The sequence below is a fragment of the Osmerus eperlanus genome, chromosome 21 (genome assembly GCF_963692335.1).
Source record: "Osmerus eperlanus chromosome 21, fOsmEpe2.1, whole genome shotgun sequence".
NCBI classification, from domain to species: domain Eukaryota; kingdom Metazoa; phylum Chordata; class Actinopteri; order Osmeriformes; family Osmeridae; genus Osmerus; species Osmerus eperlanus.
In genome coordinates this window covers 6,642,968-6,654,851 of record NC_085038.1, presented here as the reverse complement: position 1 = coordinate 6,654,851, position 11,884 = coordinate 6,642,968, and the positions used below count along the sequence as shown (strand labels likewise).

General features: G+C 43.0%; 4 protein-coding genes across 8 annotated transcripts; 2 read left to right on the top strand and 2 right to left on the bottom strand.

Moving 5' to 3' along the window:
• Positions 1 to 373: 373 nt before the first annotated feature.
• Positions 374 to 2,661, bottom strand: creg1 (cellular repressor of E1A-stimulated genes 1). The gene is made up of 4 exons (XM_062446498.1): positions 2,322 to 2,661; positions 1,737 to 1,856; positions 1,371 to 1,571; positions 374 to 1,070 (listed from the first exon to the last, which is right to left on the bottom strand). Exons 1-3 carry the CDS (start codon positions 2,601 to 2,603, stop codon positions 1,371 to 1,373), a joined length of 603 nt encoding a protein of 200 aa, XP_062302482.1. The 5' UTR covers positions 2,604 to 2,661; the 3' UTR covers positions 374 to 1,070.
• Positions 2,662 to 2,937: 276 nt separating this feature from the next.
• LOC134007227 (histone H2A, sperm) lies at positions 2,938 to 3,460 on the top strand. The gene has a single exon (XM_062446499.1). It carries the CDS (start codon positions 2,986 to 2,988, stop codon positions 3,400 to 3,402), a length of 417 nt encoding a protein of 138 aa, XP_062302483.1. The 5' UTR covers positions 2,938 to 2,985; the 3' UTR covers positions 3,403 to 3,460.
• Positions 3,461 to 3,784: 324 nt separating this feature from the next.
• setdb2 (SET domain bifurcated histone lysine methyltransferase 2) lies at positions 3,785 to 7,815 on the bottom strand. Of its 3 annotated transcripts, none has more exons than XM_062446491.1 (10): positions 7,209 to 7,808; positions 6,926 to 7,039; positions 6,709 to 6,810; positions 5,688 to 6,501; positions 5,385 to 5,554; positions 4,977 to 5,221; positions 4,790 to 4,838; positions 4,325 to 4,518; positions 4,087 to 4,175; positions 3,785 to 4,002 (listed from the first exon to the last, which is right to left on the bottom strand). In XM_062446491.1, exons 1-10 carry the CDS (start codon positions 7,240 to 7,242, stop codon positions 3,888 to 3,890), a joined length of 1,926 nt encoding a protein of 641 aa, XP_062302475.1. In that variant the 5' UTR covers positions 7,243 to 7,808; the 3' UTR covers positions 3,785 to 3,887. The 3 variants fall into 3 exon arrangements, with proteins under 3 accessions (XP_062302475.1, XP_062302478.1, XP_062302477.1); XM_062446494.1 differs by having other exon boundaries at positions 6,762 to 6,810; positions 7,209 to 7,806; XM_062446493.1 differs by lacking the exon at positions 4,087 to 4,175 and having other exon boundaries at positions 3,838 to 4,002; positions 7,209 to 7,815.
• On the top strand, positions 6,682 to 11,857 carry LOC134007225 (uncharacterized). 3 transcript variants are annotated; one of them, XM_062446497.1, is made up of 9 exons: positions 6,682 to 6,777; positions 8,400 to 8,607; positions 8,768 to 8,890; positions 9,043 to 9,275; positions 9,401 to 9,538; positions 10,123 to 10,316; positions 10,422 to 10,501; positions 10,597 to 10,680; positions 10,843 to 11,857. In XM_062446497.1, the coding sequence occupies exons 2-9, from the start codon at positions 8,421 to 8,423 to the stop codon at positions 10,992 to 10,994; spliced, it is 1,191 nt and encodes a 396-aa protein (XP_062302481.1). In that variant the 5' UTR covers positions 6,682 to 6,777; positions 8,400 to 8,420; the 3' UTR covers positions 10,995 to 11,857. The 3 variants fall into 3 exon arrangements, with proteins under 3 accessions (XP_062302481.1, XP_062302480.1, XP_062302479.1); XM_062446496.1 differs by lacking the exon at positions 6,682 to 6,777 and adding an exon at positions 7,580 to 7,751; XM_062446495.1 differs by lacking the exon at positions 6,682 to 6,777 and adding an exon at positions 7,833 to 8,155.
• The last annotated feature ends 27 nt before the right edge of the window (positions 11,858 to 11,884 follow it).

The following is an 11,884-nucleotide window of genomic DNA, read 5'->3' as shown; positions in this document are numbered from 1 at the left end:
AAGATGGACTTTCTGAAGTCTCTCTCTCTTCGACACGCTCACACACTCGGGAACTGCAATAGGCTGAGATTACCTCTGATGAGGGCTTCCTGGAGTAGAATGATGTTTTACCTAATTCACTGTTGCTTCTCACTCTCCTATCTCAAGTCTGGGGGCAGGAAGTGGTTAAGCCCTGTTCTACCTAGTGATGCTCACGCTTAAAACTAGCACATGCGCACACTACACACAGTATACACTATATGCCCTCACACGAGCACACATATCCATCTTCTTAAAATCCTATTCTTAGATAAGAATAAGATACACTATCTTAGTCAGCATGAAAGTACATGCTTTTCATTCATATAAAAAGCTGACAAGCAAGTTACATAAAACATAAAACTTTATTTATATAAATCATCCAAAAGTAAGTTTACAAAAATATAGAATTACTCATACATCTGAAAGTTGTATAGTACATCAGTGCTGAGGCAATGCATCTCCTGCAGTAATACAAACACAAAACTGTAGAAATTGCATACTAACCCATGGGAGATAGTAAGTTGATTGTTTGCCTGATTAAAAAGAAAGGAAAGAAATATATCAACACCATGGTAAATTGTGTTGATATATTTGAAACTTTCAGTAATCACTGATCAGATTGTTGATTGATATGCAAAACGCAGATAATTTGTTAAAGTGCAATGCACAGTTATAAATACACACAAATCCAACATACACTAGTAAAATCCAACTTTGCCCAATATAAAGTGTTTAGTGGGCATTGTGGAATCATTTTAGCATGTGTACCCAACTACCACTTTAAACCAATGTTTAAAGGAGACAGCTGTGAATAAAATCATCATCACTGCAATTCAATTACCTACTGTGTAATAGCTTGTATCACCCACCAATAAGTTTTTATCAATTTACAAAAAAGTGGCTATTATTTGTCTATTGGCACATATAGGGTTTCCACATGCCAGGGCTTTCAACTTCACCCTCCAATCAGCAGCCCCCTTTACCGAATTCATTTGAATACAACTTGGGATTTATTGTTTGCAGTCAGCCATGTCAAAGATCGAGTCCTCCTGTAGAATCACAAGGCAGAACACACTAGTCAGCATATCCTTTGGGGCTGTTGTAAAACAGAACAGTTTAATGCACTCATGTTACATACAGTCCCCTGATTCATAATCTTTCTCTGACGAAACGTTTCACCAACAGAGTGTCTTCCAATTGTGTACCATTCACATGATTCTCATCATGGCTTGATAATGAACTAGGGATGATCTCCTAAATTTGTACTAATGTATTACTCTTAACAGAAAAGTAACAACAAAGGACACTGAATTGGAACAAAACAAAAAAAGATGCCTGTGGGTACTCACTCAGTGGTGCTTCTTGTAGGGGGTGGCCTGAAAGTATTCATCTGGGGTGACCGTCTTCACCCCTCCAAAGTAGTCCAGCACCCACACTTTGGTGATGTTCATCTTGGCAAAGAACCAGTTGTGGTCAGTGGGCCAGTCTACCATCTCTGGGTGACGGCTAAAGAGGGATTTCTTGGCAAACACTCCCTCTGTTCCGTTGACCTGAAATACAGACACAAGATAACAATTCATCCAAATATGGCTGTTCTACTTTAACAGCTTTATTTGTGCGTGTATGTGTACTCAGACTGTGAAATGAATGTGTGTGAGAGGGGCCTGAAGTGTGTGCCAGAGATTTGGTGTTTATGTGTCATGAGCAGTCCTTACCTCCACCACAGAGCCAGAGAGAATGATGTGTGCGCACAGAGGGCTTTGGGGATCATAGCCCTGGTTCTTACAGAAGTCTGTCTGGGCCAGGGACATGGAGAGGGAAGCCTGGGGGTTGACCTTAAAGAGATTCACAATACAAAATATGCATTTAGGACTATGGCTATGGTATTTTACTTACAAACGTCAATGGACTCAGGTAGGCCTGTTATGTATAAGCATGCAGGGTGACAGCAGAAAGTAGCCTTTTCCCCAAACTCTGTGAAAATCTGCAATTTTTTCCTCTCACATGGTGATTTGACGGTCGCTAAATTTGCTGTGTCACTCTCCACTCACCAAAACCGTTTAACTCATGATAGCTCTAGTGAGTTTCAAGAACGTACATTACATGAGAGTTAACCTTAATGATGGAAGCAAAAGACATATACATTCAAAAAGAAAGACCGCTCAAGAATGACACGAAACAAGAAAGAAACAGAATGCTACTTTGAATCTGAGATATATGGTCATTATAATTCAATCATTACACCATACAAAAATACTCCAATCGCAGTCTATGTTAGGGATATACTGAAATGTACCTACCTCCAAATCCTGTACGGAAATTTCCATATGGGTGAGGTACATGTAAGGCACCCCTTTCCCAAAACCGACCGGGCCGTCACTAATCGAAAACGCGTTGGAGAACGGTTGTCCTTTCACAGGTTCGTGGGTTGATATCGTAGCCATGGAAGCCCAGTTGCACTGGTTTGCGACGAATCGTGCCACTCTTGCAACTTCTTCGTGTGGAGGTATTCGATAGAAATTACAAGGCACAACTAAACTAAACAGAAACACCACCAGCTGCATTGCACGGGTTGAAGTCATTCTCCTTCAAAACAACGAAGCTAAATGCGTGTCGCAAAGTATTATGTATGGAGCTCTCACATGATCAGAAGAGTCATGTGACTTCTGGTGGAGAAATGGGAGGGGTGCATGTTACAGGTGCCATCAATCATACAATTAGTGTTTTGAAATCATATAAAACAAGGTGAATATAATCATTAGGCTACTATTCAAAACTACTCTATACATCGGTAAGTATGCCTATGAAGTATGCGCTGCTGGCATTTTTTTGTGAGTTTAATATGAGAGTAAGAAACACTGTTACAAATGTTTTAATATCTAACATCCCCGGTATTCATTATACATTTTTATTGCATGACATGCTAATCTGAAATGGTCGTCCCCCAGGTCTCAGAATTTAAAGATGTCTGGTCGTGGCAAGGCAGTTGTGGCAAAGGACAACAAGTACACCAGCAGATCAAACAAGGCAGGTCTTACCTTCCCAGTAGGCCGCATTGCTCGCCTGTTAAAGAAGGGGAGGTATGCCAAATGTATCGGGAGTGGTGCTGCTGTATATCTGGCGGCAGTCATGGAGTACCTGTGTGCTGAGGTCCTGGAGTTAGCGGGAAATGCTTGCCGTGATAACAAGAAGGTGCGCATTGTTCCTCGTCACATTCAGCTGGCGGTGCGAAATGATGAGGAGCTCAACGTGCTTCTGGGTAGCGTGACAATCGCAGAAGGTGGTGTTTTACCCAACATCCAAGCACAGCTTTTACCCAAAAAGACTGTTGCATCTCGTGAAGACACTTCTCCTAAAGACATTAATTCTCAAGAGTTTTAATGTATTGGTTGCACCCAGTTTTTTTTTTATGAATTCAATAAAAGTTAATTATAGTGTGGTTGACTTGCCAGTGTTCACATTTTGGCCTATAGCTTGGTGCGACTCAAGGTTAGAGTAAATGAGTCATGTCAGTGATGGTTACAACAAGAGAAGTCTAAGGGGCTGTGAGGATGGATGAGGGCAGTTGGACCTTAAATTAAATATTCCTCAGATTTAAGGTGGGCATAGTCTCTTTGGTTGTGGATAAACAGGCTGTGAAATGAAAATGCCACAGATTTTTACACATTTACTGCGTTAATTGGACTAAGCGGTGCTCTTGAGTCTATTCCTAGAATAATTTTCAATGTTTATACAAACCAGTCTGATCAGTTCATTTCAAAAGTTTTTATTTGACAAATTGTGTACACTGTATAAAAAGAAGCAATAGTTTAATGTGTGGAGGGCTTGATGATGCACTTGTTTTCCACCCAGGTGTTTCCCTGTAGTCACAGAATCAGTCCCTGGCAACCATCACTAACACACAGACATGGGACCTTGTCAGGGTCACTTCCTGCGTCAAGAGAATAGTTCCAGGTTAACTCAGTCCCCGACTTCACCACTCTGTCAACGAGAGAATACAAATGTTTAATAGGATGTCTTCAGAATAATTTCATGAAGGCATTAGATAAGCAGATGCACACTTACTTGTTAGTGAAGAAGGCAATCATAGGGAAGTTGGGGTCATGAGAGTCAGTGAAGACGTTCTGCACAAAGAGGTTCGGCACACAGCTGTGCTGTTGCACAACACATAAAATTGAATGATTAAGGATTGATGTGTGGATTTGATTAGCTATACAGTTCATAGTATATCAGTGTTCGTGAGGTGAGGTGAAAAAGTTTGAAAATAATTTTTGAGGCATCATCCCTGTCTCCGGAAACTTACGTTGATGAACCGCCCTACATTTCCATCTTTTGTGGCGTCTAGATAATACATCTGATCAGGGTTCTGTTTTAAGTCCGGTCTGGCAGTCTTTGAACTTGTTTCTCTCTTAAGATCTTTCATGTCTGGATCTTTGCTGACTGCCTCAGAATGCATCTGTGTCATTTTCTGCACCACTTTCTCCTCATCCTCCAAACCTGGAAATGAGATGGAATGGTTTGCACAAGGCTGTCATGGGATTCTCAGTGCTCTGGGTCTGGATTGTCTATGGCTGCTTGGGGAAAAAAGGTTAGAACTTACACTAGCACTAGTTACAGCATTACAGCAGCCAAGTCAGGTCGAGATAAAAGCATGTATCACCCTTTCAAAATCACAAAAATGACGACTTTAAATAGGAGCCTCTGCTGCAAAAATATGCAGTACAAACAAAGTATTTCGTTTTTCTAAATGTGCCAGAAAATGCACTACCTGTTGGAGAGTGGCCCAATTCCTGACTTCCCACGACTACTGCCTTGACCTAGGAAAATATAAATTACACATGTTGGCTCCAAGTATGTTTTTTTAAGATAAGGTTGACATTAAGACAAAAGGTACCCCTTTATTCGCGCCCTACTACATTGATTCTGTGTGCTGTTTGCCATGTGTGCAGTCTAACCATGCCATTGAGCAGAAGAGGGTCTGGATCAGGCTGTAGGGAATCAGCAGGCCTTTGGATCACAGGGACGTGGAGGGGCGGTGAGGTGGGGGCAGAGGGTCCCAGCTGCTCCGGACAGACTCGGCCTTCCACCGGCGCCAGCCACTCAGTCACAACCTCCACCTCGTCATCTGAGGGAAGCTCCGCCCTCGGACGCTTGAGTGGGAGGGGCTGGTCAGGGTCTACACAGGCCCTGAGAACTACACCTAGATGGAAAGAGGGGATGGAGATGATGTTGATTATATAGAGGACGAGAGATAGAGGGTTAAAAAGAAATACAATTTAGATTAGTGGTTGATGGATTAGAATTTAGAATAATTGAACACATGTAAATGGATGTACACACACGGAACCATTGTTTGATCCCACCTGCATAAGTGCATACAAAGGTGCCCCTATCCAAATCGTCACGGCAGCGCACCCCCCAACCCTTATCGGCGGTGTGGAAGACCTGGAGACGCACACGGAGACCATGCTGGACCACACGGTTCTGACACAGACTCCGTTCACACCCGCACCATGGACCGCACTCGTAGATCCTGGAAAAGAAACACAGGATCTGTGACACACACCGTCCTAATAACAAAACTAATATGATCATTATGCTACAGTACAAACAAACAGCCATTCAAGCCTTCGTGCAGTTGGGACCCAGCAGGTCTAGTAACTCACCCAGTGGGTACAGGCTCAGCTAGCCGCTGGTGGAGGTAGTGCTGCCCCCTATAGGCCATTCTGATGCAGGCGCAGCTCTGAGCATCCAGACAGCCATCTGTGCAGTCACAGCAAGCTTTGAACAACGGCCCGCGGCTGAGAAAACAGCCATGAGGCCAACGCTCCTTCCTGTACCGAAACTCCTCTGGCCGCGCCCCTTCTTCTCCAATGCATAGTTCCACCGGTGTAGGCTCCACCCCCCGGCTCAGGTCCCTCTCTGCTGGCACCATCGGCACTGGTCGCCAGGACAACGGTCGCGGACAATCCAGTTGCACCTTAGGGTTGAAGCTGAAGTAGTCCATCTGCAGAACACTGTGACTCCCTGTCACCAGCAGGAAGCTGAGCACCTCCCCCGGCGTATGTAGACTCCGTCCACAGGGGGCCTGGTAAGTGACGCCCGACTCGGCAAGGTCACAGGACTCCGGGTCCACTGACTCCCCCCACTCAGATTCTAGTCTGTACTTCATAGCCTGAGGCCCAGCACACTGACGCTGGAAGCTCAGGTGGAGGGGCACCTTCAGAGGGTTGTGCCACCGGAAGTAGTGGGCAGACCTGGGAAGGTTGGGAATACAGGCCTGGCTACAGTCGTGGGGCTGGTAGTGGAGCTGGAGGGGAAGGATTGGGGACGCTACATCTTCTTTGTTGACATAGCTAGGAGACAGGGGGTCCACGGAGCCATCAAAGTGGATAGACGAGGGCGACGTGGGTTGGATCTGCAGGGGAGGTAGTGGGGTCTTAGGGCTGACAGCCTCAGGGCCTGAGACGGACATCATTTCTAGACAGAAGAGATTAGGAGATTTTGTCAACTCAACACAACCTATTTGTTGATATGCCACATTTCACTTGCACTGGTTCCAAAGATTAACAGTGCTACTGCAAATTTCAAATTCAAAGCATAAACTATACTTGCAAAAACAGAAATTACGCAGATTGAAATGATATAATGCCCTACTATTGCACATGGAAGTACAGTAGCCCTTACCTCCCCCAATAACAACTTCCACAAAAGAATCATTGGTTTCAGCTGGAGCTGACCTCAATCCAGATTCAAGTAACGTGATCATATTCATTCCCTGGACGTACTCTGAAAAACAAGAATCCATTGTTTTATTAATCACAAGCCACGGTGTACATTAGCTTACATGGAATGTTTATAATGAGTATCTGTGTGTGTGTGGTTCTGTTGTATAGCTAGCTACCTCTGTCAGTTGCTGTACAGGTCTTGATTGCACTTCTCAGTTGAATTAAATATTCACACAATTCATCAAAAACGTGGTCCACATCAACGTCCATCCAAAAGGTTTTCGCTCTGGCTGAAATCACAGTGAAAGTGTCATTATCTGTAGCTAGCTAACCTGGGTAGGAAAATGCAGTCGCTAACATCAACTCAAAATCCTTTCGCTACTGTAAGACAAACATCTGTGAAAGAGAATTAGTTAGCAAGGCTAGTAATGGGCGAACTATATCCGTTGCCTTTCTTACCAACTTCGGGTTGCTCTGTTCCATCCATTTTCATTTGTGTCAATGGATAGCCTAACTAGCTGATGGTGATGCTATTGTTAGCCAATAAAATTGTGCAGCCAGCACTAGCAATATAGCTTGCTCTAACTTCCTTACCAGATGGCTTTAGCCGACCAGTACTAGTACAGTATAGACTATATTTTAAGGGAACCAAAAAGTTAATTACTTATGCCTACTCTTTGGATGTCAGCAAAATAACTAGTAGTTATATATCTGGTCTATCTGGTAAGCTAGCGGCAGGTCCAAATAAAACGTCGCCCCTTTACATCTTAATTGCTAGCTAGCTAGCTACTGACTATGTCTGAGCTCTGATTAACTTGCACTAGTTGGCTGGCTAGTTACAGTCTACCCGCGGCACTATGCTGTCTAGTCTAGCTGTGTTGCTGAAAACCCTCAAAGCCAGACACTTTGTAGTGTTATTTACATGTTTGTCGTCCTCAACAGTTCAGCTACGTTCATTGCTGGTTTGTGACTCAATTAATCGAGAAAGTGGAGGACATTACTGTAAGAAAATCATCCTGACAAATTTGTTTAATGCGCCTTTGTTGCTTTAATTTGTGATCAACCTCGTCCCCCTGTAAAAAGAATACGCACCTGACAACAACTTGTGTGTGGGATAAGATAGTACTAGCTTGCAATATATTTTGCAACAGCTCGTGCAATGTTTTGTAACTTGTGCGTCAAATCTAACGAGATATAGAGCTATGTTAAGTCATGCTGATACATCTGTACTGGTGGGGCCACGTGTCTAGCTGTTATGTAGTTAGCTAGGGTTATCCGGACTCAGTTCGCTAGCTACTTCCTGTATTGTTTTGTAACATCGAAAAAATGACCTTACGCAAGTTATTTCACGAAATTATTATCAGTAGTCTGGTGTTACTGCAAGCGAGAAGAAGCACTTCTCTTGGGTAAGGAGCATCCTGACTTTTACTGTTCGCGGTTTCCTGTCATTTTCATTCTAATACGAAACGATATCGTCAAATAACTAGTCAAAATAATGAGTGAGTCGCTGTAGCTACACATTAATTATTGTGCTCTTCTCAAGCTATGGTGCATCTTACTTTTATTAGTCATCAACTTCCGAGTATGAGTTACGATTTGCACTTCAGTTTTAAACATTCATGTATTCAATGTTACTTTTTTCACCCATAGAAACAGCAGTGTGTGGCAGAGATGACACCGGTGCGACGGTCAATTGGTGAAGCGCTTTGGGGAATGTGCGCAGCGGACTCTATGTCCATGCCCGTACATTGGTACTACTCTGTCTATGACATAAGGAAAGACTTTGGAGGTTGGATAACTGGCTTCAATGCGCCCAAGAACAGGCATCCATCCAGCATTCTCACTCTCTCCAACTCAGGTGCTGTATGATCCATTTCATACAATAATTTTCTATAATAAAGTTTCTTATAAACCTACTTTGAATGCACTTTTTTTTTAGGTTGGTTCAGAATGCAGTAAAGCTTGGCTCAAAAATGTGTTCATTCTCAATCAGTTGTTTCTCCCCATCTTGACTACAGCTGGCAGTGGTCGCTCAGCATGGTCATCGTCAGCTAACCGCCCTAACGTGGTGGGGAATGTTATCCTCCACGACAAACTCAAGTTCTGGAAGGCAGCAGCAGGATCAGTCCATTACCACCAAGGTAGAAGCTCACTCTCACACAAACATACATACCACTTACTTACACTAAGTGATGTCATACTTGTCATATGTGTCCTGTCAAAGGGCTGATTCAGAAACAGAGGGAATTGATCCATCATTTACTAGTGAACAAATCTGAGCTCTGTGTTGCAGGAATGCAGGCAGGTGACAGCACCCTGAATGCCATCTGCTCTCTGAGAGTGGCTCAGACACTGGCACGGGGCAACTTTTCCAACATGTCGAACCCAGAAGCGCGTGCTGCCGTTTTGAAAGATTATGTTCAGTTCATGACCACGCCAGGTACACATGAAGACACTTATGCAGAGTCATTCCATAGATCCTTCTTTTCTGACTGGCAGGACTCTAGACCTACCTCTCCCAGCAAGGTACACACACTCACAAACACACACACACCCCACATCTACTGTCATATATTACAGTTTGAAGTCTAATAAACTGTCTCAAATAAAACTTGAACTGCCTTGTACCTGTGTTTATCTCTCTGTCCCAGATCCTGGAGTTTGCAGAAAAGCGCTATAAGCAGAAGATGAATGTGTCCGTTCCTGACGGCCAGCTTGACGCAATTGGCTGCATCCCCATGACGATTCCCTTTGTTCTTCTCTCTGCTTCAGCCAATGAGGAGCAAGCTGTGAGAGATAGCCCCGATTTCTTGAGTGTTAATTAAAACAATGTCAATTGTCTATCTAGTCACAGATTCTAGTTATTGTAGTTAAAGTTTCTAGTATTCTAGTTAAAGTTATTGTCTATCTAGTCTATCTAGTCACATTAGGACCAAAACCTCACGCCATAAGAACAGTTTCTTTCCATCTGCTACTGGCCTCTTCAACAAGGCCAAGGACTCCCATTGACATTCATTCACTTATTTAACTATTATAAGTCGATCTAATGACAATTCAGTATGCATGTTGACCACTCACGCTGCTCATTCTATTCTTATTTTTATATATATTTTATTTTATATTTAAATTGTTGTATTCTTAGATTGTTTAGTTCTTAGAAAATAGTGAAACTTTTGTACTTTTACTTAATTTAAGATTCGTATATGTTTCGTTTTTTGCACCTCCCTGCCACAGTAAATTTCGTGTTTGTATAACATACATGGCGAATAAACCGAATTCTGATTCTGAGATTCCTCTTTCTCAGATTCATTCAAAGCTGTCCATCGGTTGCCTTCTCTCCAGTTACTGGAGTTACTGTTTCTTTCTCTCATAGCTGTCGGCAGCTGTCGAGTTTGTCAAACTCACACACCCCCACCCTAAGGTGGAAAAATACGTGGCTCTATATGCCCGTGCCCTTCATGCCACCCTGAATGGCGGCAACCTCAAACAGCATGCAGAGGCAGCCCTCCGCTCGCCCACGCTGGACGCATGGGACACGTGCCAGCACTACATGCGACGTGCAGCCAGGTACCAGCTTTGCCCTTACAGTGATGGATGTTCTATTGGTTAGGATTATTGGACAAGAGAACTTTAACAGTATTTGTGTTCCATATTCGTTCTCTCACTGGCCAGGTTTCCAGTCTCTTCAGAAGAGAGGCTGAAGGTTCACCAGAGTGCTGTGGAAGCTCTGGGCTTGGCCTGCTATACTAAAGGTAGCTCATCCTGTTGTTTAATTCATGCATGTCAGACTCTGATATCGGATTTAAATAATGGGCTTTGATGAAAGTTTGCTCCTATGCCCTTACAGGTGCTCTTAGCAGTATGTTCTACTTGGCACATGAGTTCCATGATGACCCTCATGGAGGCATCTTGACTAACACCAACTGTGGTGGTGAGTTTCGAATCGTGCGTGCCTCTTTGTGTTAGTAATTACAATAGTACATTTGAAAACCCGGGGCAAACCAATAAAACAGTTCTGTGTACTGTTGAGGGTGTATTTTATTTGGTGTTTTCTATTGCCACTGTGTTGATTAGTCTTGATGGTGCTTTCCAGGTGAGAACTGTAACAGAGGTGCAGCATTGGGGGCTCTGCTGGGGGCCCAGGCTGGTCACAACGGGGGGGCAGTGCCCCAGGAGTGGAAGGATGGAATGCTTCACTCCCAGGAGCAGATCCGGGAAATCCTTACGGAGATGGACCAAAATTGAAACAGTGACCCCTAGTGGTCTTGAAAGCAAAGGGAATTACAGAGAGAGAGAGAAACAGTCAAATTAGTTTGAATATATTTATTTTATTTAAACCTTACTCCTACTTCCTTTCTGACAGACAGACGGAAAGTACAGTAGACTTGCCTCCTTGTAAAACCGCCATTCAAGTGTGTGACTGGCGAGTCTCAGCTGAGCTGTTTACATCATTCGTTGTTTTATTGTCTTCCCTTTTGGGACTCTGTCCCAAGCGCATATGCACATGAAGTGGCACCGTTTGCTCTCACATTCCACTTTCTTCCTAATTTTCACAACCTCAAGTTCTCTTGGAAGGGAGTTATAACATCAAGGTCCCAACAGCGCTAGCAAAAATCTCCCTTCTACCTCGATGCAGAATGTTAATGTATGTATTACTAAGCTGTCTTCCGCCTTATATGTGATAAAAACATAATAAGCATTATCAGATACTGAATTTAAAAAGATTAAAATTTTCTGCTTTTATTTGCAAGATATTTTGATGGTGACCTTTTCTTTAGGATTAGCTACAATCTTATTAAACGTATCTCATGAACGCACACAGTGTGGAATTGTTTAATGTAACACAAATACGGTGTTAGTTTTCTGCGTTGAGTGTAACCACTTTGTGGCCTGTGCTGTGTTAGGATATGATAATTAAATTGTTTATTCATATCTCATGTTATCAATTGTTTTAATTTTCTGCTACACTTAACACTACCACAATATATGTATAAATATTCATGATTATTTTGGGCAATTACCCCATGTTGTGATCTCTGTCTCTCATGTTTGTGGAATAACCTCTTGCAGTGAAAACAATGCATGCTCTGAAACATAAAAATAAACAGTAAAATTATTGTTTTTGACTTGTTTTT